Below are 26,084 nucleotides of genomic sequence, written 5' to 3' on the forward strand. Positions count from 1 at the left end.
ATGGATTTATATTTAGGCTTTCTAATTCTGGTTCATTGATCTATGGATTTATTTTTGTGTCAGTTATACTCTCTTAATTACTACAGCTTTGTAGTATATCATGAAATCTGGGATTGTGGTGCCACCTGCTTGGTGCTCCTTTCTCAAGATTGTTTTGGGTATTCAAGGTCTTTTGTTGTTCCATAAAAATTGACATTAGTTGTTCTAGTTCTATAAAACATGATATTGGTGGATAAGACCTGGGGAAGATGGCGGCGTAGGAGGATGCTGGGCTCACCGCGTCCTGCTGATCACTTAGATTCCACCTACACCTGCCTAAATAACCCAGAAAACCAGCAGAAGACTAGCAGAATGGAGTCTCCGGAGCCAAGCACAGACAACAGACCCACGGAAGAGGTTAGGAAGGGCAGAGAGGCCGTGCGTGCTGCACGGACTGGTGGGAGAGAGCCGGGACGGAGGGGCGGCCTGCCGGCCAAGCAGAGTCTGGCTTGCAAAAGCGGAGGGGCCGGACAGAGTGTGTTCTGACAGCAAGTGGGACTTAACATCTGGAAGGTTATAAGCTAACAGCTCTGCTCGGAGAGCGGGAGGGCTGGAAGACAACGGGAGGGAGAGTTGTTGAGCCCCCGACAACAGAGCTCAGTTTGGTGGGGAACAAAGGCGCTCACCAGCGCCATCTCCCTCGCCCATCCCCCAGCCAAAATCCCAAAGGGAACCAGTTCCTGCCAGGGAACTTGCTTGCACCGCGCAAACACCCAACGCTGTGCTTCTGTGGATCCATCTCTCCAGCTGGTCTGACTCCCTCCCGGTGCCACAGGGCCCCTCCCGAAGTGGATCTCCGAAGGAAAAGCGAGCTGAGCCTGCCCCTCCCGCCCCTGTGCACCTTGCCGATTCACCCCAGCTAATACGCCAGATCCCCAGCACCACAAGCCTGGCGGTGTGCAAGTAGCCGAGTTGGGCCATGCCACCCCACAGTGAATCCTGCCCCTAGGAGAGGGGAAGAGAAGGCACACACCAGTCTGACTGTGGCCACAGCTGTGGGCTGGGGACAGACATCAGGTCTGACTGCAGCCCTGCCCACCAACTCAAGTTATTCAAGACAGCACAGGGGAAGTGCCCCGCAGTCCCGCACCACTCCAGGGACTATCCAAAATGACGAAGTGGAAGAATTCCCTTCAAAAAAAAAACTCCAGGAAATAAGGACACCTAATGAACTGATCAAAAAAGATTTAAACAATATAACAGAAAGTGAATTTAGTATAATAGTCATAAAATTAATCGCTGGGCTTGAAAACAGTATAAAGGACAGCAGAGAATCTATTGCTACAGAGATCAAGGGACTAAGGAACAGCCAGGAGGAGCTAAAAAATGCAATCAATGAGCTGCAAAATAAAATGGAGACAACCACGGGTCGGATTGAAGAGGCAGAGGAGAGAACAGGTGAACTAGAAAATAAAATTATGGAAAAAGAAGAAGCTGAGAAACTGAGAGAGAAAAAAATCCAGGAGTATGAGGGGAAAATTAGAGAACTAAGTGATGCACTAAAGAGAAATAATCTACGCATAATTGGTATTCCAGAGGAGGAAGAGAGAGAGAGGGAAAGGTGCTGAAGGTGTACTTGAAGAAATCATAGCTGAGAACTTCTCTGATCTGGGGAAGGAAAAAGGCATTGAAATCCAAGAGACACAGAGAACTCCCTTCAGACGTAACTTGAATCGATCTGCACACCATATCATAGTGAAACTGGCAAAATACAAGGATAAAGAGAAAATTCTGAAAGCAGCTAGGGATAAACACACTCTAACATATAAAGGGAGACCTATAAGACTCGTGACCAATCTCTCTACTGAAACTTGGCAGGCCAGAAAGGAATGGCAGGAGATCTTCAATGTGTTGAACAGAAAAAAAATATGCAACTGAGAATCCTTTATCCAGCAAGTCTGTCATTCAGAACAGAAGGAGAGATAAAGATCTTCCCAAACACACAAAACCTGAAGGAATTCGTCACCACTAAACCAGCCCTACAACAGATCCTAAGGGGGATCCTGTGAGACAAAGTACCAGAGACATCGCTACAAGCATGAAACCTACGGACATCACAATGCTCTAAACCCATATCTTTCTATAATAACACTGAATGTAAATGGACTAAATGCGCCAACCAAAAGACATAGGGTATCAGAATGGATAAAAAAACAAGACCCATTTATTTGCTGTCTACAAGAGACTCATTTTAGATCTGAGGACACCTTCAGATTGAGAGTGAGGGGATAGAGAACTATTTATCATGCCACTGGAAGTCAAAAGAAAGCTGGAGTAGCCATACTTCTATCAGACAAACTAGACTTTAAATTAAAGGCTGTAACAAGAGATGAAGAAGGGCATTATATAATAATTACAGGGTCTATCCATCAGGAAGAGCTAACAATTATAAATGTCTATGCGCCGAATATGGGAGCCCCCAAATATATACAATTACTCACAAACATAAGCAACCTTATTGATAAGAATATGGTAATTGTAGGGAACTTTAACACTCCACTTACAGAAATGGATAGATCATCTAGACACACGGTCAATAAAGAAACAAGGGCCCTGAATGATACATTGGATCAGATGGACTTGACAGATATATTTAGAACTCTGCATCCCAAAGCAACAGAATAGACTTTCTTCTCGAGTGCACATGGAACATTCTCCAAGATAGATCACATACTGGGTCACAAAACAGCCCTTCATAAGTATACAAGAATTGAAATCATACCATGCATACTTTCAGACCACAATGCTATGAAGCTTGAAATCAACCACAGGAAAAAGTCTGGAAAACCTCCAAAAGCATGGAGGTTAAAGAACACCCTACTAAAGAATGAGTGGGTCAACCAGGCAATTAGAGAAGAAATTTAAAAATATATGGAAACAAACGAAAATGAAAATACAACAATCCAAACGCTTTGGGATGCAGCAAAGGCAGTCCTGAGAGGAAAATACATTGCAATCCAGGCCTATCTCAAGAAACAAGAAAAATCCCAAATACAAAATCTAACAGCACACCTAAAGGAAATAGAAGCAGAACAGCAAAGACACCCTAAGCCCAGCAGAAGAAGAGGAATAATAAAGATCAGAGCAGAAATAAACAATATAGAATCTAAAAAAAATTGTAGAGCAGATCAACGAAACCAAGAGTTGGTTTTTTGAGAAAATAAACAAAATTGATAAACCTCTAGCCAGGCTTCTCAAAAAGAAAAGGGAGATGACCCAAATCTCCATTTCATGAATGAAAATGGAATGATTACAACCAATCCCTCAGAGATACAAGCAATTATCAGGGAATACTATGAAAAATTATATGCCCACAAACTGGACAACCTGGAAGCAGTGGACAAATTCCTAAACACCCACACGCTTCCAAAACTCAATCAGGAGGAAATAGAAAGCTTGAACAGACCCCTAACCAGCGAAGAAATGGAATCAGTCATCAAAAATCTCCCAACAAATAAGAGTCCAGGACCAGATGGCTTCCCAGGGGAGTTCTACCAGACGTTTAAAGCAGAGATAATACCTACCCTTCTCAAGCTATTCCAAAAAATAGAAAGGGAAGGAAAACTTCCAGACTCATTCTATGAAGCCAGTATTACTTTGATTCCTAAACCAGACAGAGACCCAGTAAAAAAAGAGAACTACAGGCGAATATCCCTGATGAATATGGATGCAAAAATTCTCAATAAGATACTAGCAAATATAATTCAACAGTATATAAAAAGAATTATTCACCATGATCAAGTGGGATTCATCCTGCGATGCAGGGCTGGTTCAACATTCACAAATCAATCACATTAATAAAAGAAATTAATGTATTAATCACATTAATAAAAGAAATTAATTAATTAAAAAGAAATTAATTAAAAGAAATTAATTAATAAAATAAAAGATACATCACATTAATAAAAGACAAGATAAGAACCATATGATCCTGTCAATCAATACAGAAAAGGCCTTTGACAAAATTCAGCAACCTTTCTTAATAAAAACCCTCGAGAAAGTCGGGATAGAAGGAACATACTTAAAGATCATAAAAGCCATTTATGAAAAGCCCACAGCTAACATCATCCTCAACGGGGAAAAACTGAGAGCTTTTTCCCTGAGATCAGGAACATGACAGGATGTCCACTCTCACCGCTGTTGTTTAACATAGTGTTGGAAGTGATAGCATCAGCAATCAGACAACAAAAGGAAATCAAAGGCATCAAAATTGGCAAAGATGAAGTTAAGCTTTCACTTTTTGCAGATGACATGATATTATACATGGAAAATCCGATAGACTCCACCAAAGTCTGCTAGAACTGATACATGAATTCAGCAAAGTTGCAGGATACAAAACCAATGTACAGAAATCAGTTGCATTCTTATACACTAACAATGAAGCAACAGAAAGACAAATAAAGAAACTGATCCCATTCATAATTGCACCAAGAAGCATAAAATACCTAGGAATAAATCTAACCAAAGATGTACAAGAGCTGTATGCTGAAAACTATAGAAAGCTTATGAAGGTAATGGAAGAAGATATAAAGAAATGGAAAGACATTCCCTGCTCATGGATTGGAAGAATAAATATTGTCAAAATGTCAATACTACCCAAAGCTATCTACACATTCAATGCAATCCCAATCAAAATTGCACCAGCATTCTTCTCGAAACTAGAACAAGCAATCCTAAAATTCATATGGAACCACAAAAGGCCCCGAATAGCCAAAGTAATTTTGAAGAAGACCAAAGCAGGAGGCATCACAATCCCAGACTTTAGCCTCTACTACAAAGCTGTCATCATGAAGACAGCATGGTATTGGCACAAAAACAGACACATAGACCAATGGAATAGAATAGAAACCCCAGAACTAGACCCACAAACGTATGGCCAACTAATCTTTGACAAAGCAGGAAAGAACATCCAATGGAAAAAAGACAGTCTCTTTAACAAATGGTGCTGGGAGAACTGGACAGCAACATGCAGAAGGTTGAAACTAGACCACTTTCTCACGCCATTCACAAAAATAAACTCAAAATGGATAAAGGACCTGAATGTGAGACAGGAAACCATCAAAACCCTAGAGGAGAAAGCAGGAAAAGACCTCTCTGACCTCAGCTGTAGCAATCTCTTACTTGACACATCCCCAAAGGCAAGGGAATTAAAAGCAAAAATGAACTACTGGGACCTTACTTAGATAAAAAGCTTCTGCACAGCAAAGGAAACAACCAACAAAACTAAAAGGCAACCAACGGAATGGGAAAAGATATTTGCAAATGACATATGGGACAAAGGGCTAGAATCCAAAATCTATAAAGAGCTCACCAAACTCCACACCCGAAAAACAAATAACCCAGTGAAGAAATGGGCAGAAACCATGAATAGACACTTCTCTAAAGAAGACATCCGGATGGCCAACAGGCACATGAAAAGATGCTCAACGTCGCTCCTCATCAGGGAAATACAAATCAAAACCACACTCAGATATCACCTCACGCCAGTCAGACTGGCCAAAATGAACAAATCAGGAGACTATAGATGCTGGAGAGGATGTGGAGAAATAGGAACCCTCTTGCACTGTCGGTGGGAATGCAAATTGTTGCAGCCACTCTGGAAAACACTGTGGAGGTTCCTCAAAAAATTAAAAATAGACCTACCCTATGACCCAGCAATAGCACTGCTAGGAATTTACCCAAGGGATACAGGAGTACTGATGCATAGGGGCACTTGTACCCCAATGTTTATAGCAGCACTCTCAACAATAGCCAAATTATGGAAAGAGCCTAAATGTCCATCAACTGATGAATGGATAAAGAAATTGTGGTTTATATACACAATGGAGTACTACGTGGCAATGAGAAAGAATGAAATATGGCCCTTTGTAGCAATGTGGATGGAACTGGAGAGTGTGATGCTAAGTGAAATAAGCCATACAGAGAAATTCAGATACCATATGGTTTCACTCTTATGTGGATCCTGAGAAACTTAACAGAAACCCATGGGGGAGGGGAAGGAAAAAAAAAAGAGGTTAGAGTGGGAGAGAGCCAAAGCATAAGAGACTCTTAAAAACTGAGAACAAACTGAGGGTTGATGGGGGGGGGGTGGTGTTGGGTATTGAGGAGGGCACCTTTTGGGATGAGCACTGGGTGTTGTATGGAAACCAATTTGAATACAAATTTCATATATTGAAAAAAACATGATATTGGTATTAAATAGGAATTGCATTGAATCTGTGGCTTGCTTGGGTAGTATGGACATTTTGAGCATATTGGTTCTTGCAATTCATAAGCACGGAATATTGTTGCATTTGTTTTGTGCTGTCTTCAATTTTTTTTTCATTATTTTCCTACTGTATATTTAAATATCTATTTATTTAATTTAAAGTTATATAATATATAGTGTAGTAATGGTTTCAGCAGCAAAATTTAGTGATTCATCACTTACATATAACGTCTGGTGTTCATCCGAACAAGTGGCCTCCTTAATACCTATCACCCATCTAGTCCATCCCCCCCCCCCCACTTCCCTCCATCAACCCTCAGTTTGTGGTATTTAAGAGTCTCTTATGGTTTGTCTTTATCTCTATTTTATTTTTCCTTCCCTTCTCCTTTGTTCAACTATTTTGTTTCTTAAATTTCCCATGCGAGTGAAATCATATATTTCTCTTTCTCTGACTTATTTTACTTAGCATAATATACTCTAGTTCCATCCATGTTGTTGCAAATGGCAAGATTTCATTCTTTTTGATCACTGAGTAATATTCCATTGTGTGTGTGTGTGTGTGTGTGTGTGTGTGTGTGTGTGTATATATATATATATATATATGTATATATATCACATCTTATTCATTCATCATTTGATGGACATTTGGGCTTCACATAATTTGGCTATTGTTGATAGTGTTGCTGTAAACATTGGGATACATATACACCCTTTGAATCAGCATTTTGTATGCTTTGGATAAATACCTAGTAGTGCAATAGCTGGGTCATAGGGCAGCTGTATTTTTATTTTTCTGAGGAAACTCCATACTGTCTTCTAGAGTGGCTGCTTTAGTTTGCATTCCCACCAATACTGCAAAAGTGTTCCCCTTTCTCCACATTTTTGCCAACATCTGTTGTTCCTAAATTGTTAATTTCAGCCAATCTGATAACAGGTGTGAAGTGGTACCTCATTGTGGTTTTATTTTTCATTTGTATTTCCCTGATGAGTGATGCTGAGCATCTTTTCATGTGTCTGTTAACCATCTGCATGTTGTCTTTGGAAAAGTGTCTATTCATGTCTTCTGCCAATTTCTTCACTGGATTATGTTTTTGGGGTGTTGAGTTTGGTAAATTCCTTATAGATTTGGGATACTAACCCTTTATCCAATATGTCATTTGCAAATATCTTCTCCCATCTCGTCAGTTGCCTTTTAGTTTCATTGATTGTTTCCATTGCTGTGCAGAAGCTTTTTATCTCAATGAAGTCACAATAGTTCATTTTTGCTTTTGTTTCCCTTGCCTCGGGAGATATGTCTAGGAAAAAGTTGCTGTGGCCACCAAGGTCAAAGAGGTTGTTGCCTGTTTACTCCTCTGGGATTTTGATAGTTTCATGTCTCACACTTAAGTCTTTCATCCATTTTGAATTTCTTTTTGTGATGGTGTAAAAAAAATGTCCTGTTTCATTCCTCTGCATGTTGCTCTCCAGTTTTCCCCATGCCATTTGAAGAGACTGTCTTTTTTCCATTGGACATTCTTTCCTTCTTTGTCAAAGACTAGTTAGCCATACATTTGTGGGTCCATTTCTGGGTTCTATTATGCTCCATTGATCTGTGTGTCTGTTTTTGTGCCAGTACCATACTGTCTTGATGATTGCAACTTTGTAGTACAGCTTGAATCCCAGAATTTTGATGCCTCCAGCCTTGGTTTTCTCTTTCAACACTACTTTGGCTATTCAGGGTTTTTTTTTCTGGTTCCATACAAATTTTAGGATTGTCTGTTCTAGCTCTGTGAAGAATGCTGGTGTTATTTTAATAGGGATTGCACTGAATGTGTAGATTGTTTTGGGTAGTATTAACATTTTAGCAATGTTTGTTCTTTCAATACAGGAGCATGGAATGTTTTTCCATTTCTTTGTGTCTTCTTCAATTTCTTTCATAAGCTTTCTATAGTTTTCAGTGTACAGATCTTTTACCTCTTGGTTAGGTTTATTCCCAGGTATCGTAGTTTTTGCCACAGCTGCACACACACCAAAGGGCAGGGATTGCTCCCTGCATGGCCAGCTAAGAGGCTTGGCCACAGGAAATGTGGGTGTGCTCATGTGCAAGGTTATCTTTTCCCTTCCCCAAGGCAACAGTCATTTTGGAGTGATGCTGGTCCTGGCAAGGGCTGCCTGCTTGATGTGGTAGGGTAGTAGCTGCTTTGGAGAGATGCCTGGCGAAAAGTGTCTGACTATCTAGGTTGAGGAAGGGTAGAAAATAGTACCCACTAGATCTTTGTTCCCTAAGTAATCCTCTGCAGACCCTGCCCCACTAGAACACATTATAAGGATAGTCAATAAATCTCCTTCAGATTTATCCCAGTTATCCCTCAAACTGCTGTGTCTGTGCTATATCCCCTTCTGAGTTATTTAGTATGCTTGCACTCTGAGGGCAGGAACTTGGTTTCTTACTGGCCTCCAGCTCTCCTGAGTTAAGCCTGCTGATTTCTAAAGCTCCAGGAGTTACACTTTGCTGGTTTTCAAAGCCAGATATTGTAGGGACTCATTTTCCCAGTGTGGGTCCCCATGGCCATGGGGGCCCAGTGTGGGGTCTGATCTCAGTTTTCTGCGCTTGTAATGTTTCTTTCATTTGTGATTAGTCAGGCTGGGGTTGTGGTTCCCAACCAGACCTCCACATTTTTTTTTACCCTTCTGGATGTGGCCTTCTCTCTACAATTGGCTGTGAAAGATCTGTTCTGCCAGGTCATTCTCAAAGTCTTATAGATGTAGATATCACCTTGGTGTGTCATGGGATGAGGTGAGCTCAGGATTCTCCTACTATGCCATCCTCCTTGGTTCCTATTTTAATCTTTTTAAGGAGCTTCCATACTATTTTTTATATGGCTATACCAATTTATAATATCACCAAAATAAGATAACTGCTGCTGGGAATATGGGGAAGAGAAGTTATCTTTTTAGTCTGTTGATTGTTTTCTTTACTGTGAAAAATCTTTTTAGTTGATGCAATGCCACTTGCCTATTTTTGCTGTTTTGCTTGTGCTTCCTTTGACGGTCATACCGAAAAAATCATTGCTAACACCAACACAAGAAGCTTTTCCTCTATGTTCTATTCCAGCAGTTTTATACTTCAGGTCTTCTATTTAAGTCTTTGTTCCACTTCAAGTTGGTTTCTGCATGTGATGTGAGGTACAGGTCAATTTTCATTCTTCTTCACAAAGATACACAGTTTTTGGAACAAAATTTATTGAGGACACTATCCTTCCCATATTGTATGTTTTGACACCTTAAAGATCAATTTATTATAAATGTGTGGATTTCTTTTTGGGCTTTCTATTCTCTTCCATTGGTCTATATGTCTGTTTTATGCCAGTATTATGCTGTTTTCATTACTATAGCTTTGGAATATATTTTGAAGTCTTGTGGTGTGATTTCCCCCCGTGTTATTTTTGCTCAACATATCCTTCGCTTCAGTGTTTTTGTGGTTCCAAATGAATTTTAGGATTTTTTTTCTATTTGTTAAGAAATTCATTGGAATTTTGATAGGGATTGCATTGTATCTGTAGATTGCTTTGGGTAATATGTACCTTTTAATAATATTAATTTTTCCAATCCATGACATTTGATATTTACTCATTTGTGTCTACTTAAATCTTTTCATTGATGTCTTTTAGTTTTCAGTATAATATCTTTCACCTCTTTGGTTAAATGATCTCCTAGGTATTTTTTTAATACTATTGTAAAGGGATAGTTTTCTTAATTTCTTTTTTAGATAGTTCATTGTTAATGTATAGAAACACAACAGATTTTTGTATGCTATTTTATATCTTGCAACTTTATTGAATTTATTAGTTCTACAGCTTTTAGTTGATCTTTGGGTTATTCTGCATGTACTATCAAGCCATCTGCAAACTGAGTATTTTATTTATTCATTCAGATTCAGATGACTTTTTTTCTTGCCTAATTGCTCTAGTTGAGACTTGTAGTACTATATTCAATAAAATGGTGACTATGGGCATCTTGTCTTGTTCTTGATCTCACAGGAAAAGCTTTTAGCTTTTCACTTGTGAGTATGTTAGCTGTGGGTTTCTCACATAAGGCCTTTATAACGTTGGGGCACCTTTTTACATAAATAACTTGTTGAGAGTTTTACCCTGAAGAGGTGTTGGATCTTGTCATATGCTTTTTTGTGTCTTTTGAAGTGTTCATGTGATTTTTAACCTGATTTCTGTTAATGTGGTGTATTATACTTCTTGATTTGCATATGCTAAATCATCCTTTCATCTCAGGGGTAAAACCCACTAGATTATGATTTCTGATACTTTTAATATTCTGTTGAATTCAGATTAATTGCAGTTTGTTGCAGAGTTTTGTATCTATGCTTATCAGTGTATTGACCTATAATTTTCTTGTAGTGCACTGTTCTGCCTTTGTATGAAGATAATGCTGGCTTTAAAAAATGTTTGCAAATGTTCCCTCCTCTTAAACTTTTCAGAATAGTTGACAAGGATTGGCATTAATTTTTATCTTAATATTTAATAAAATTCACCTATGAAATTATCATGCCCTGGGCCTTTCTTTATGAGAGGGTTTTGAATACTGATGCAATCTCTTTAGTCCTTACTGGGCAGTCCAGATTTTCTATTTCTTCATGATTCAGTCTTCATAGGTTGTAAGTTTGTAGGAATTTATCCATTTCTTCTAAATTATCTAACTTTTTGGTGTTATTTGTTCATAGTGGCCTCATGATCTTTTGTATTTCTGTTGTATCAGTTGTAAGATCTTCTCTTTCATATATAATTTTTTTACACCTTCTCCCATGTTTCTAAGGTAGTGTAACTAAAGATTTGTCAATTTTGTTAATCTTTCCAAAAACCAAGTCTTAGTTTCATTGACCTTTTCTATTGTTTCTCTAGTTTTTCTTTCATTCATTTCTGCTATGATCGTTAGTATTTCCTTCCTTTACTAATATTGGGTTTAGTTCCTTCTTCTTGTATTTCCATAGAGTGTCCATTTAGGTTGTTTATTTGAGATTTTTCTTCTTTATTTTATTATTTTTAATACTTAATTTTTTTTGAGGGAGAGAGAGGACATGAGTGGGGAGGGGCAGAGAGAGACCCAGAATCCGAAGCAGTCTCCAGGCTCCAAGCTGTCAGCACACAGCCCAAACCGGGGCTTGAACTCACGAGCTGTGAGATCATGACTGAGCCGAAGTCAGACACTTAACCAACTGAGCCACCCAGGCGCCCCTTTCTTCTTTCTTAATGTAGGAATTTATTACTAAGAAATTTCTCTCTCAGAACTGTTTTTGCTATTTCCCTTTGGTTTCTGTATGTTGTGTTTCCATTTTCATATATCATATTTTTGATTTACCTTTTGTTTTCTTTTTTGACCAACTGGCTTCTCAGAATCATGTTGTTTAATCTCATTTGTCAATTTTTCACCTTGCCTCTGGTTATTGACCTCTAGTTTCATATCATTGTCATTGATGAACATTCTTGAGGATAGCAATTTTCTAAATTTGTCAACTTGTCTTGTGATCTAACATATGATTTATCCTGGAAAGTGTTCCTTCTTGAGCTCTGAGAAGAATATGCATTTTAGTGTGTTGAATGGGATGATCTATATATATCTGTTAGGTCCATTTGATATAAAATGTATTTCAAGTCCAATGTTTCCTTATTGACTCCAGGTCTGGGTGATCTATCCATAGAAGAAAGTTGGGCATTGATGTCCCCTACCATGATTGTATTGTTTATTTCTCCCTGGATTTTTGTTTGTAAATCTCCATAATGTGGATGGTTTCTTGGGGATTGAAAACAGCAGAGCTTTTACAAATATTTCCATTCCTTCAATTAACTTATTCCTGTCTTTTTTCTCTCTTCAGTCTCATTCCTGTCCTCTCAATTTACTTTCTTATTTTCTCTTTCTCAGTAGTTTACTTCAGTATGATAATGATTATCATCATGATAGGTGAAAGCAAAACTTGGAGACACAGGAATAATTGAGGATAAGTAATTTGAAGAACAGCAGAAAGAGAAAAAAGGAAGGATGCACTGAGGAAAGAAGGAACAAAATTATGACAATATTATTTACTTTTGAAAACTTTTCCAGTTAAGTATTCAAAATTATATAGTGATTGTTTCAATTAAATAATTTGTGAAGAATTAACTGACAACTCAATTGGATAGTGCTGCAGTATCTACCAATGTAAAAAAGTGAAAGTGACCAAGGCTGAAAAACGATTTGTATGCATCCATTGCAATTATTCACTTCCTAAGTTCTTATGATGAATTCCAGAACCCTCGGGGTGCTTGGGTGGCTCAGTTGGTTGGAAGTCCGATCATGACTTTGTCTCAGGTCATGATCTCACTGCTTGTGGGTTCGAGCCTCCCGTAGACCTCTGTGCTGACAGCTCACAGCCTGCGACTGCTTCGGATTCAGTGTCTCCGTCTCTCTCTGCCTCCAGCCCACTTGTGCTCTGTCTCTCTTTCTCTCAAAAATAAACATTAAAAACATTTAGTAAAATCCTATGCCAACAGTTGACAAATGAATAATACTTGTGTGTATATATATTATACATACAGATATAACATGTATGTTTAACATATGCTTATATGAATAAACATGTAATTGGTGACTATATATATCATAAATATATATATATATATATATATATATATATATATACACACACACACATATATATTCCATATATCTCCATATATCCCACATGCACACACACGCAGATCTGTATGTGTGTGTGTGGGTGGGGGGTATATGGAGATAGAAGGATAGATATAGAAAAAGTTAAAGAACTTATTAGGGGAAGAAAGAATGAAAATGTTATAAAAAGATAAAATGTTAATAAAATGTAACCACAAGAACTAATAACCCACATTTATTCTCTAAATTCAGTAAAATCATCACTCTTCTCCCTTCCCTTTTCATTTCCTGGAGAGCATTACGTAAATCAAAGTGAGCTCACCTGCTTCCGTGTGTGTGTGTGTGTGTGTGTGTGTGTGTGTGCATGTGCGTGCAGCATCCTGGTTACTTTTGACTTTACATTCTTATTTTTCAACAAAGTCTAATTTTCTTCTTGTATGTTTACTTTGATATTTACATTAATATCACATTAATCCTTTTGTTTTGTTTTTCAGAAGAACTTCAGAAAAGAAATGTGGACCTGAAACCATAAAAATCCTTGAAAAGGGCACAAGCAGCAATGTCTCTAACATCAGCCCTAACAACATCTTTCTAGATATCTCTTCTGAGGCAAGGGAAACAAAAGCAAAAATAAACTATTGGGACTACATCAAAGTAAAAACTTTCCATTCCATCCTATGGGATGGAAGAAGATATTTGCAAAGGACCCTATCCAATAAAGGGTAGTATCCAAAATATATAAAGAACTGATACAATTAATATCCAAAACATAATCCAATTACAAAGTCGTAGAAGACATGAACAGACATTTCTCCAAAGAAGACATACAAATGGCTAACAGACATGTGAAAAGATGCTCAACCTTACTCATCATCAGGGAAATGCAAATCAGAACTACAATGAATTATCACCTCACACCTGTCAGAGTAGCTAAAATCAACAAGACAAGAACAACACGTGTTGACGAGGATGTGGAGAAAAATGAACTCTCATTAGCTGTTGGTGGGAATACAAACTGTGGAAAACAGTATGGAGGCCCCTCAAAAAATTAAAAATAGAACTACCCTATGATCCAGCAGTTGTACTATTTGTTATTACCCCCCAAATATACAAAAACACTAATTCAAAGGAATACATGCACCCTTATGTTCATTGCAGCATTATTTACAATAGCCAAACTATGGAAGCAGCCCAAATGTCCATCCATGGATGAGTGGATAAAGATGTGGTATATATATACAATGCAATATTATTCAGCCATAAAAAAATGAAATCTTGCTATTTGCAACAACATGGATGGACCCAGAGATTCTGATGCTAAGTGAAATCAGACAGAGAGACAAGTACCATATGATTTCACTCATATGTGGAATTTAAGAAACAAAACAAAGGAGCAAAGGAGAAAAAAGAAAGCAAAAGACAAACCAAGAAACAGCCTCTTAACTGCAGAGAACAAAATGATTGTTGCCAGAGGGGAGGTGGGGGGGGGGGGGTGTAAAAGATAAATCAAAGTAGTCCAGAGCTACCCCAAACCTGGAGGGTGCAGCATCCTCAAAATGGAGGCCATCACTGTGCTCTTCCAGTGGCTGACTGCTTGGCCTGTGACATACTACCACAAATAGCAGGCCCCCAAGATTGAAATGAAATGTGGCTTTGTGAATACAATGTGGGCTCTGGAGTCAGAAACTCTGCCATTTGTTGGCTGGGTGACTTCAGATGTCTCAGCCTTGAAGAGTTTCATTGTAAATGTTATTAAGGATTAAATAAATTGTACGTGTAAAGTATGTGTCTAATATAAAGCCTTAGAGTTCATATAATTTTATTACTCCCCTTGTTGTCTACAGTGGCTTGAAATCCCATTCACTGGCTCTTTTTTCCTAGCACCACAGACCTCTTGACTTTCCCGTACTATCTAATTCCAATGGCTTCCCTTCACCGGTTCACCCTCCATTTGTTTCAAGGCCCTCCTTTTTATAGATATAGGAATTTTTCTCACTTCTAATTATTAAACATTTATTAAGTGCCTATTCTATAGGAAGTTCTCTGCTTCAAAATGTCTGGAAGTTACAAGGATGAAGGAAACAATCTCTGGCCTCAAAATGTCTGGAAAATAAGAACTTATTCAAGAGCCCAAATAGAGTAAATCCCCCTTCAAAATCATAAAATCCCCCTCCAAAATATTCTGAAGTCTTCCCAGCCTCTTGGTCCTCAATTTCCTTTCTTCTTGTCTCTCTGAAGTTCTAGTTCTTTGTTATGACACAGATTCTGGAACTTTCACAGGCCACACTCCTTTAGTCTGCTTAGGTCTGATTAACCTGAGCCACATAGTTCCTCTGTAACCCTCTGCATGTTTGTCTACAAGGACCTCTGCCACATCCAAGTTCATACTGCTCAGACACAGTGAGCTTGGGGTGTTCCTTTTATCTTGATCTCCCTTTGACAAAGAAGTCCAGATGACACAGAACCCTCTGAAGACAACACCTGAAAAATGGCAGTCTTGGGTATGGACCGACTCCTCTAAGGTCACCCAGACCTTACTGGCTCAGAACTCTTCTCTTCAAAGACTTTAACACACTCCTTATCTGTCTGCTTTCTTTCAAATTCAACATCCTTTCTTTCACTCTCATTGATTCCTCTGGGAGCCTGAGGAAAATCACTCAGAGTCAGCTCAGCTCTAGAGTGAGGACACTGATTTCTTCTTTGGTTTCAAGAGTTTGGACAACTAAAACAAAACAACCGTCCTCTGGAACAATAGGAAAATTTTTTAGCCTGTTGTCTTACTTCTGCTAGTGTTGCTCACTTTATAATGTTTTAACTCTTCCTCTTATTTTCCTCAAAAATGGAGTGGATCATCTTTTGTCTAACAGCCAGAACATTTCAGACACCACTCAAAGGGAGTACTGCCTTCCAGAAGCTTGGTCCAGGTACACCACCTGGTTATCCCTTCCTCCTCTAAGGATTACTTCACATCAGTTATGAAATTCTGACTTGCCATGAAAGAGGCCAAACTATTTACTATTCATTTTAGTGGTCCATTAGGAGCAAATCTCTGAAGGTTGTTTTGTTGGGAAATTGTTCTCACGTGACCTAACAGCTGAAAGATTGTGTAGACATATGACTGATTTTACCCAACTGGAGGTGTTTCATTACATCTTGAGGTGAATTCATCTACTGCTTTCTTGCAGCAGCTTAATCTTGGTGTAATTAATTTTTTTAGCCCTTCATAGTTCAGTTGTCTCAGCATTTATCACTGTCACAGGCAGATTTATGATTGGTTTATTCACTCATTTATTCATTTCTTCCTTCCGCCACCTTCCCTTCCTACATCTTTTTCTTTCTCTTTCTCTTTTTCTCTTTCTTCCTTCCCTCCCTCCCTCTCTTCCTTTCTTCTCCCCAGAGCTCCTCAGTCTCAGTTATTCATAACCGTAGCAAGGTACCTACTTAAGATTTGTCTCTCCAGTTATACATAAACAGATATAGGCTAGCAGTCCCAGCATGGGACTTTGGGAGAAATTCTATTAGCCAAAGTAACAACTGTCACAAATATGTCTTATCATGAGAGGCTTTGTGGGTGATGACTGAAAGGTCTTTCCCAATGATAAGAAATTTCTGTCTTCTGTTGTGGTTTTCGTTAATACGATCATGTTCAGTCAGGGGCCTCTAAAATTTTTGATCGCCTACCCATGTAAAAGTATTTGTACACACACTGCATACACTGCATACACACACACACACACACACACACACACACGTTGTAAACATACTACTGTACTAATACATGCTTCAAAACAGAAAATCTAGAATTTTAGTTATAATATAAAATTACATAAAAATAGAACTAATATTTTTTCTCACACTCCAGTGAATTACTTTACTTTGTATCAATGATTCCCTCTAACCTTCTGCCTACATAGAGTAAGGGATTCAACTAAGGAGGAAATGTGTCACATTTTCCACTCTCTAAACCAAGGGTACATAGCATCTGAGGTTCTTAGTATCTGACCAATAGGACCAATATAAATAATGAGTAGGGGAAGGAATGTGGAGACAATAAGATAAGGAACATTAAGGAAGAAAGCAGAAAAGGGGGCAGAGGGGAGATGCCTATTTGGTGAAAACAGTTAAGAGGTGACCAGAAGCTGTCTCTGATCATGACACAGTCTAAATAAGAAAGAGTACAGTTGAATTTTTGTTGCAGAAATAACTTTGGCTGTCATCCTGACTCTACTGGGACTTGTTATTCTGGCTATTTTATTAACAAGATGGACACGACGCAAACAAAATGGTGAGTAACAAGTCAAAATGGAAATTCCCTGTGAAAGTCACAGTGGAAGGAATGCCAAGGTTCAGTCTCAGTTTCTACTTAGTTGATAGCTAGAGACTTTGCCAATATTCTGGGAGCCCATGTCAATACATGAAGCACAGAATCTTTGACCTACTAGTGATTCCCCCTGCACTTTTAAACTCCCAAAGCTCACATTACCAATAAGGCCAACCCCCCCAAAAAGCAGACTGAATTTAACAACAGTAACAACAAGAATACTCTAAAATTATCTGAGGAATAAAAATGTAAAAAAGAAGACACTGTGCTAGTATTATATAAAAAGAATTCAAGAATTTTAGTGACTTCATACAGAAGAGATGATAAGAGACAAGTATATAGTATTTGTCAATGAACCCGAGATGGGACTCATGTAGGCAATAACGTATTTCCATGCCACAACATCTCTCTTTCCAGGATTTTCCTTAGTATCCTCCCACCTCCCTTCTAGTCAGCTGCATCCCCTCCTTATTTCTCATCCTAGCACCTATGTGGAGAATTAGTGTGGAGGGATAGGTAGAACAGGGCTGGCTGGAGGTGCTTAAAAGAGGTAGGAACCAGTAATGCATCATATCTAGGGGGCCACCTTGGGAGCAAGAAGCACAGTTTAGAGTGAGGAGAGTTGAGTTAGGAGGAAAAACACCTCTTGCAAGTAGATAATTGTAATATTTTTCCTTGATTCTTCCACAGAAATTGATGTCTCAAGATACAGTTCAGAACAAAGTAAGTACTTAGATCCATGAGAAAAGGAAAAGTTAGAAAGCATAATGGCATTTCTATAAGTCAGGGACCAAATCTGTCTTGTTTATCATTGTATTCCCAGCACCTTGCATAATGCATCATTCCATGAACTGAACTTCTAATTTACTGGGAGAAACCCACCACCAGAGATTTCCATGCAACACTGAGTGTCAAACTGAAACTGGGCAGAATGAACTAATAGGGGGTAGGTCTGCATGATTCTGAGGCTCTCTTCAGATGCCTCCTGTGGTCCAAGAGCAGCAACAGAAATACCAAGCCATGAAAACAGCAGACTCCTCAGGCAATGGAACAGAAGGTCTCAATCTGGTAGTGAAGAGGGCCTCAGCAAGGTGGGTAGGTAGGCGAATGGAATGTAGCTAGGAATAGCAAGAGTGAATACAACTAAGATAATTATGATTGAAAAGAGAACCAAGTTCAAGATGTGAAGAGGTGAAGCAGATTTTCTACGGCAATGTCTAGTAAGATGCCAAAGTTGCTGAAAGACAGCCCAGGATTAGTAAGAGAAGAAAAACAGGAGTTAAGTGCTGGAGTACCAAGAAGGAAAAGTATTCTGAGGCCCTTCTGATTACTATGTAGCCCAGTGAAACCGATGACCGGCACGGTCACTTACCATCTGCTCCTGCTATGCACAGTCCTAGTTCCTGCAAAAAAAATTAATTCCTAGTATTATTCACTATCAGGAGTTCATGTCTACATTAGCTCTCAGTCTTAAAGCTCCACTCATTTTCAAGAGGCAAAACCATGGAGCACTCTCTCCTTTTTTCTCCAGGTGCTGGTCTTCTGGACTATGAAGATGGTAGAGGTAAATAGATTAGGAACTACCTCAGAATTAATGGAAGAATGTGTTCCTTAGAGCATAAAATGAACTCATCTCCCTTTGAGTATGATTTAAGTCAGCACATCTTTTCCTGTCATACTATCTAACTGCCAATCCATCTGTGTGTGCGCATGTATGTGTATATATGTATATAAATAAGATTTCAGCACTTTTCTCAGAAAAGACAAATAGGTCTCCTTCCTAAGACCATTAAAAAAATCCCTTCCAACTCCTGTTTATCCCAAAATCATGGAAAGGCTAAGAAACCTCTCTGAAACAATTTTCTGGATGGGTAAAATAGGGATAAAGTACATAAAATTCATGAGTTGTCATAAAGTCTGAATACTCTGCATAAAAAGATGCTTTGTAAAGCTATAAAGTACAATAGGTGAGCACAACTTATATTATCTTCATTTTAGAAGAGGAAATTGATACTCAAAAGGTTATGAGACTTACCCAAATTCACCTAGCAAAAGGAGTTGGATAGAAAATCCAGGTTTGTGGCCCTGAGTCCAGCACTCATATTCTCAATTACACTATCCCCACTTGGTTAAGACAAAAGGCTCATTTTATACTGAATTTCAGTATTTATTATTAATATTACTAATATTAATCAATATTAACCAAATCAGGACATGTGGTCTAATGTAACTGAAAAATAACATAAAGCTTATTTGAAATAAAACATCCAGAAACCTAATGGTTCTAAGTAGATTCCAAGGCACTCTACTTTTTTGTAGCGACACACACATGCACGCATGCATACACATGCGCACACACACACACGCACACACACACACACACTACAAGTATACGGATTGGTATTTCCAAAAGGAGAGAGGAAGTAGCTTGATCACGCTGCTTGCTGTCATGCCCCACACTTGGCCTCTTGGTCCATGCCTCCTCCTCTTACTTCTATGATTCATCTGTCATGAACAACAGAGTGAGGAGCAAAGCATATGGCATCCTTCCTTTCTTTTCTGAAATGGAATCCAAAGAAAATGGGAATATCTGGGAAGGGAGAAAAATCTTCCTGGCTGGATTTAGACATACGATGAAACATTTCTTGATGTGCTGTTAGTAAATTTAATCTGTTTCTTTTCTCCAAAAGATTTTCCCTCTCAGAGATCTAAAAGAGGAAGAGGTAAACAGATTTTTACCTAATAAGAAAACGATGCAGACATAGTTGTCAAGGTAGAATCTCATTATGTTTTCATGTTGTCTTTCAGGATTCCGACATTTATATTCAACAGAAAGTGGTAAATAAATTATATGCTGAATTGCTAAGAAATTAATATAGAAATCCATTTATGAGAAATTAAGAATCTTATGTTTTTCCTTCAACCCTCTAGACACTTCATATGATGATCGAGGTAAGTATATTTAGAGATTATGGTAAAATTATAAAGGAAAATCAATGCTTTTTAAACTGTTATAACAGGAGGTGCTTTAAAACCTAGGTAAAATAACAGGAAACCAAAGTAACAAATAGAGGATTCTGAGAAGTATTCATAAATGTTTCCCTTCACACTGTGCATTATTTTTACCCCTAGTACTATCCAATTCCTCTTTTATCCACCTACTAATAGGCTAAAAGTAATCTGAGAACTCAAGAAAAATTCAAATGCTAGCCACTCAGTGTGCCTTTATTCACATAAATGTTAAGAAATGGAGGAATAAACCCCTGAAAATTCGTCACATTACAGTTTGACCTGTGTACTGAAATTCCAAGAGCACAAAGAAGGGCTGCTCTTGTCTACTGTTGTCATTTACATCTCCTGTTTCTTGGGAATAGTTTCTCAGAATAGTTTATCTTCATGACACCACATTAAATCAGTGCAAGAAGCTAATGTAAGGGTACACAGATAAGTAAAATGCAATATACAGTATAGGAGAGGAAGAGAATTAAGATGCACTCGGTACTTCCTATGTGCTAGCCACTCTTGTGGATGTTTTTCGTTTTATTTTAATATCTACAAGTGACCCTGTGAACCACACAAGGGTGAACTACCCCAAAAGCCCCTGTGTCCGTTCAGGGCCTCTTCAGGTTAGCCTACAGGTTGCTTTGGTACAAATTAAAGAGTGCTCCTTTCTCTAGGCAGATGCAGCCCCACTTAAGAATACTGCTGGGATTTCAGTCCCCAAATCCCTCTGTGCTCTGAACAACCTATACAACCATAATACAGTGGTCCTGAATATATAGGAGAGGTATCTCACTCTTAACATGTCCAAAACCTAAGGCTTGATCCTGCTACTTACAGATATGGACACCTGCATTCCCCCAGGTGCTCAGGCCATCTACCTCTTTAACTTCTTTATTTCACTCTCCTCATCCAATCCACCAGGAAATCACATCCCCACTACTTTCAAATTATATTCCAAATTAGACTTTTCACCATGATGGCAATCTTGGCCCAAGCATCAACATCTCTTCCTTGAACTACTTTAACTGACCCCTAACTGGTTTCTCTCTACTCTTGCCCTCTTATAGTCTGTTTTCCTCATAATAAAGATAATCCTTAATAAACAGTTCTTAAATCAATTAACTTGCTATGTATTGTTATCCCAAATTTACAGAAGAGAAATATATGCATGAAAAATCTTAGTGACTTGCCTAAAGCTATAGTGACTTGCAAGCCACTCAACCTGATAGAAATTCGAATTGTCTGACTCTAGATTTCATGTAGTTTATTTTTACACCATTTAATAATATCTTATTAATTTCTTGCTATGGATCTTTAGTGTAGAGTCTGTAATCTTAGCTTCTTTCTATTCCAGGCAAACCTTGTATTCTTAGGGAAAACCTGGATCAGTAAGCATTTTATTGTCCATTTTATTTGTGATCCGAAAAAGCCACAATTTAAAATTCATAAAGCCAAATGGCAACTTATTTCTTCAATTTCCTAATCACCTCTAAGGTGGCCCTATAAATCCCAGTCATCTTGTTTCTAAGTTTCCAAGCTCTACCACTCTTCCCTCTATCATCTCTGGACACAGAAATATAAATGTGGTGGTCAACTAGAGACTACAAAAATCTTCTGACAGGAAAACATTGGACAAGGTCATTGTATCAGTTTAAGTGCATGGAATTTAGTAAATTGTAAATTTTAAATTTTGGTATTTAAATATATCACATGTTATATCTATTTTTCAGTTTTTAAACAATTTTTTACAGTTTATATATTTATTTTGAGAGAGAGAGAGAGAGAGCATGTGAGCAGGGGCAGGGCAGAGAGAGAATCCAAAGCAGGCTGTGCACTGTCAGTACAGAACCCAAAGCAGGGCTTGAACTCACAAATTGCAACATCATGACCTGAGCTGAAACTAAGAGTCGGAAGCTCAACTGACTGAGCCACCGAGGTGCCCCACATCTTATATGTTAAAGTTGCCATGATAATTCAAAAGTTTTGAAAGGCACTGAATTTATTTTTAATGTTACTAATTTTTACAGCAAGCGTAAGTGCAGCACATCAAAGTGTTCAGCACCTTAGTATTTTCTGTTTTTAAAATACCAGCAGAGGCCCCTGAGTGGCTCAGGTGGTTAAGCATCTGACTCTTGATTTTGGCTCAGCCCATGATCTCACGGTTTGTGAGTTTGAGGGCCCACCCCTTAGTTGGGCCCTGCGCTACAAGCACAGGGCCTACTTGGGATTCTCTCTGCCCCTCCCCCACTCACACAGGCATGCTCTGTCTCTAAAAATAAATAGATCAATCAATCAATCAATCATTCAAATACAAAACCAGGAGAAACAAGTAACATTAATGTAAACCAGAAGATTTTGTGTTTCTTGGACTTAATCACACTCAAGTATGTAAGGAAAGCACTCATTTTATTTTTTTTTAATTTTTTTCCAATATATGAAATTTATTGTCAAATTGGTTTCCATACAACACCCAGTGCTCATCCCAAAAGGTGCCCTCCTCAATACCCATCACCCACCCTACCCTCCCTCCCACCCCCCATCAACCCTCAGTTTGTTCTCAGTTTTTAACAGTCTCTTATGCTTTGGCTCTCTCCCACTCTAACCTCTTTTTTTTTTCCTTCCCCTCCCCCATGGGTTTCTGTTACGTTTCTCAGGATCCACATAAGAGTGAAACCATATGGTATCTGTCTTTCTCTGTATGGCTTATTTCACTTAGCATCACACTCTCCAGTTCCATCCACGTTGCTACAAACGGCCATATTTCGTTCTTTCTCATTGCCACGTAGTACTCCATTGTGTATATAAACCACAATTTCTTTCTCCATTCATCAGTTGATGGACATTTAGGCTCTTTCCATAATTTGGCTATTGTTGACAGTGCTGCTATAAACACTGGGGTACAAGTGCCCCTATGCATCAGCACTCCTGTATCCCTTGGGTAAATTCCTAGCAGTGCTATTGCTGGGTCATAGGGTAGGTCTATTTTTAATTTTCTGAGGAACCTCCACACTGTTTTCCAGAGTGGCTGCACCAATTTGCATTCCCACCAACAATGCAAGAGGGTTCCCGTTTCTCCACATCCTCTCCAGCATCTATAGTCTCCTGATTTGTTCATTTTGGCCACTCTGACTGGCGTGAGGTGATATCTGAGTGTGGTTTGGAAAGCACTCATTTTAAGAAAGGGGATGAGAAAAAAAATACATGCTGTCTTTACATTTCTGGGTAGATCTTTACTTATACATTAGGAAAATATCAAATTAGACCATCATGCAACATAATTTAAGTCACTTCCAGCTTGTTGGTATTATTTATTTTTACACTTTTCATTAAAACAATAGCAACAATAGCATGACAACTTTTTGTGTAATTTGCTTTGTCTGTCTCCAGGTCTTTTAGAAAATGTTTCCATGACATCACTAAGAAATAAGTTTTAAGCTATAGGATGCACATCCAATCACAATAGATATGTGTGTGTGCGTGTGTGTGTGTGTATTCATTATAATTTCCCATCTCTTCATTAAACTTGAATTCTCAGTCAGCTGAGTCAATATTTTGCCATTTTTCTCTTACTTGGCCTCAACTTACTTTATAACTAATATATTCGTCTGCTTCAGTGTTTCTTTCCATGTATAGTTTGTTATTTCTTCTCACTACATATTTACCTTCATTAACCTTTGCCTGCTTTGTCTTGTCATTTGACTCATAAATTAAGCCATGAAAAGATTTTGCCTCTAGTTTCTTGACTATTTGACTCTTTGACGGTGTTGATTGGATAATCCTCTCTGATGATATCAAAACTACAGAAATAGAATATCCAAACTGATTTTTCTTGGTTTTACTTGTGTTTTCAGAGGGATCCAAAGGAGATTACAGTTAAGTATTGTCTTGTTTTTCAACAAAATTCAACAAAAATTTGCTTCCCATCAGTAATACTTCTCTAGATTGTAAACACTTTGAGGAAAGAGAGAAACCATCAGTTCATACGAATATTAAGCAACAGATAAAGTCTCCGAACGCTGGTTTAGAATAGTCTGACAATAATAAACTGTCAGTTTCCAAACTTGGTCTGTTAGTTTCCATACTGACTGAGAGGAAAGGGAAAAAAAATAGAGGAAATGATGAGTGAGAAAAAAGGAAAGAAATAGAAATAAAATAGAAGAAAAGAAAAGGGGATGGAAAGGAGGGAGGGAGAGAGAAGGACAGAGAAAAATGTAAGCCACAGAGTTTCGTAGAAATAACATCTGTCTACTAAAAGTAGAAAAACCCTTATTAGAAACTGAAAGGATGAAGTTGGGAGTGGCCTCCAGTTCTCACCACCAGGTCAGTGGGTCTCCCTGGGCCTGGGCCTGGGCCTGGGCTTCAACTCCTAAGAGGGCATGATGACTGACACTGATATGGAAAGGTCAGGAATCAAAATTCTGATGATTCACCTCACGCTTCTGTATGTTTTAGCACCATCATTCAATTCCCTAGGTAAGTTCCTTGTGGCTTTTCCACTGTCATCTGGTTTGCACACCTTGTAGTTTTTGTATTTGTCTTTTTGTCTCTTGAAGAAATTTTTAAATTAAAGTGCAAAAATAATTGACACTTGTAAATCCACACCCTAGGTTTCACAACTGATATTTTGTCATATTTCTCAAGTGACAGATAATCTAGAAATCCTTTTTGTCCCCATCCCTATACCCATTCCACTCTCCCCACTTCCCAAACTCTATAACGTACCATAATCTTAAATTTATTTTCATCTGTTTATATAATCTCTATGTATCACTGAACAATATATAGTATTGTATGTATTTCTTTAAAATTTTTACTAAAATGACATCATTTTGAAAGTATCATTACAGCTTGCTTTTTCCTCCAAAATATTGTAATACTGAAAATATATAGAAATCCAAGGTATGCATTTTAAGTGCTAAATAAATATTCCAACTTACAAATACGTTTTTTTCTATTCTGTCTCCTACTGAGGCATTCTCAATGTTTGCAATTTCTGCTATCATAAATATTGCTTGCGAAATGTCCTTAAGTAATTTGGAAAACAGTTTATCCAGAGTAGACACGCTGTAATGGGATTAATGAATTGTCATGTATGTAACATTTATGTAACTTAAGCACATTTTTACTATACTATCTGTTGTTTAATTGAATTCCATGGTAGTTACATAGCAGGCACACCAAAATGTGTAAAAGTTTCCCACTTCCCTGAATTAATAACCCCAATTCCATCATACTTCTACAATATTGCCACTTTGATAGGTATAAAATTTTTAATTTGCATTTTCCTGCTCATTCCTGAAACTGAGAATTTTCTTGTATGTATGTTACCCACTTAGGCTTCACCTTACACAAACTATTCATTCACTGATTTATCCATTAGGTTATTGATTGCAGAAATTCTTTATAATTTTGAAAACTAATCTTTTATATTTTGTTAAATATTTAGAAATGTTTCCTCAAATTCTCTTACTTTTAAAATTTTGTGGTGTCTCTTGACATTTAGAAGGTTCCATTCTCCCTCCTCTCCAACCACACACACAATTTGTTGTAATAATATTTGTCAATCTTTTGTTTTCTTTTATATTTTGTGCTTTTTTTGGTCTTTCTTTCCTAGATATCACAAAGATGTTATACTATGCTTTCTCTTAATAGTTACAAAGTTTCTCTTTCTACATATAGAACCTTAATCCAAATGGAGGTTTCTGCATTTGGGATTTTTTTGTTTGTTTATAAATATAAAGGTCTAATTTTTCTAAAGAAAAATTTTCTTCTGGAAACCAACTATTCCAACTGAATTTATTAACTCACACATTCTTTCTCCACTGATTTGTAACACCTCTTTTATCTCATGCTTAGTTTTTCCCTGATTTT

At 38.0% G+C, this 26,084-nt stretch overlaps 1 protein-coding gene across 1 annotated transcript in view; it reads left to right on the plus strand.

The window, feature by feature from the left end:
• Nucleotides 1-15,182: 15,182 nt before the first annotated feature.
• The window catches only part of TSBP1 (testis expressed basic protein 1), an 85,094-nt gene continuing 74,192 nt past the window's right edge, over nt 15,183-26,084 (plus strand). Inside the window, exons 1-7 of the mRNA XM_053905342.1 lie at nt 15,183-15,390; nt 17,088-17,174; nt 17,901-17,933; nt 18,742-18,774; nt 19,901-19,933; nt 20,019-20,048; nt 20,142-20,162. Of these exons, the coding sequence (XP_053761317.1) occupies nt 15,378-15,390; nt 17,088-17,174; nt 17,901-17,933; nt 18,742-18,774; nt 19,901-19,933; nt 20,019-20,048; nt 20,142-20,162 (250 nt within the window). The 5' untranslated portion in view covers nt 15,183-15,377. The remainder of the gene's footprint in view (nt 15,391-17,087; nt 17,175-17,900; nt 17,934-18,741; nt 18,775-19,900; nt 19,934-20,018; nt 20,049-20,141; nt 20,163-26,084) is intronic.

This window comes from Panthera pardus, unplaced genomic scaffold (assembly GCF_024362965.1).
Source record: "Panthera pardus isolate Hobbes unplaced genomic scaffold, ASM2436296v1 HiC_scaffold_17, whole genome shotgun sequence".
NCBI classification, from domain to species: domain Eukaryota; kingdom Metazoa; phylum Chordata; class Mammalia; order Carnivora; family Felidae; genus Panthera; species Panthera pardus.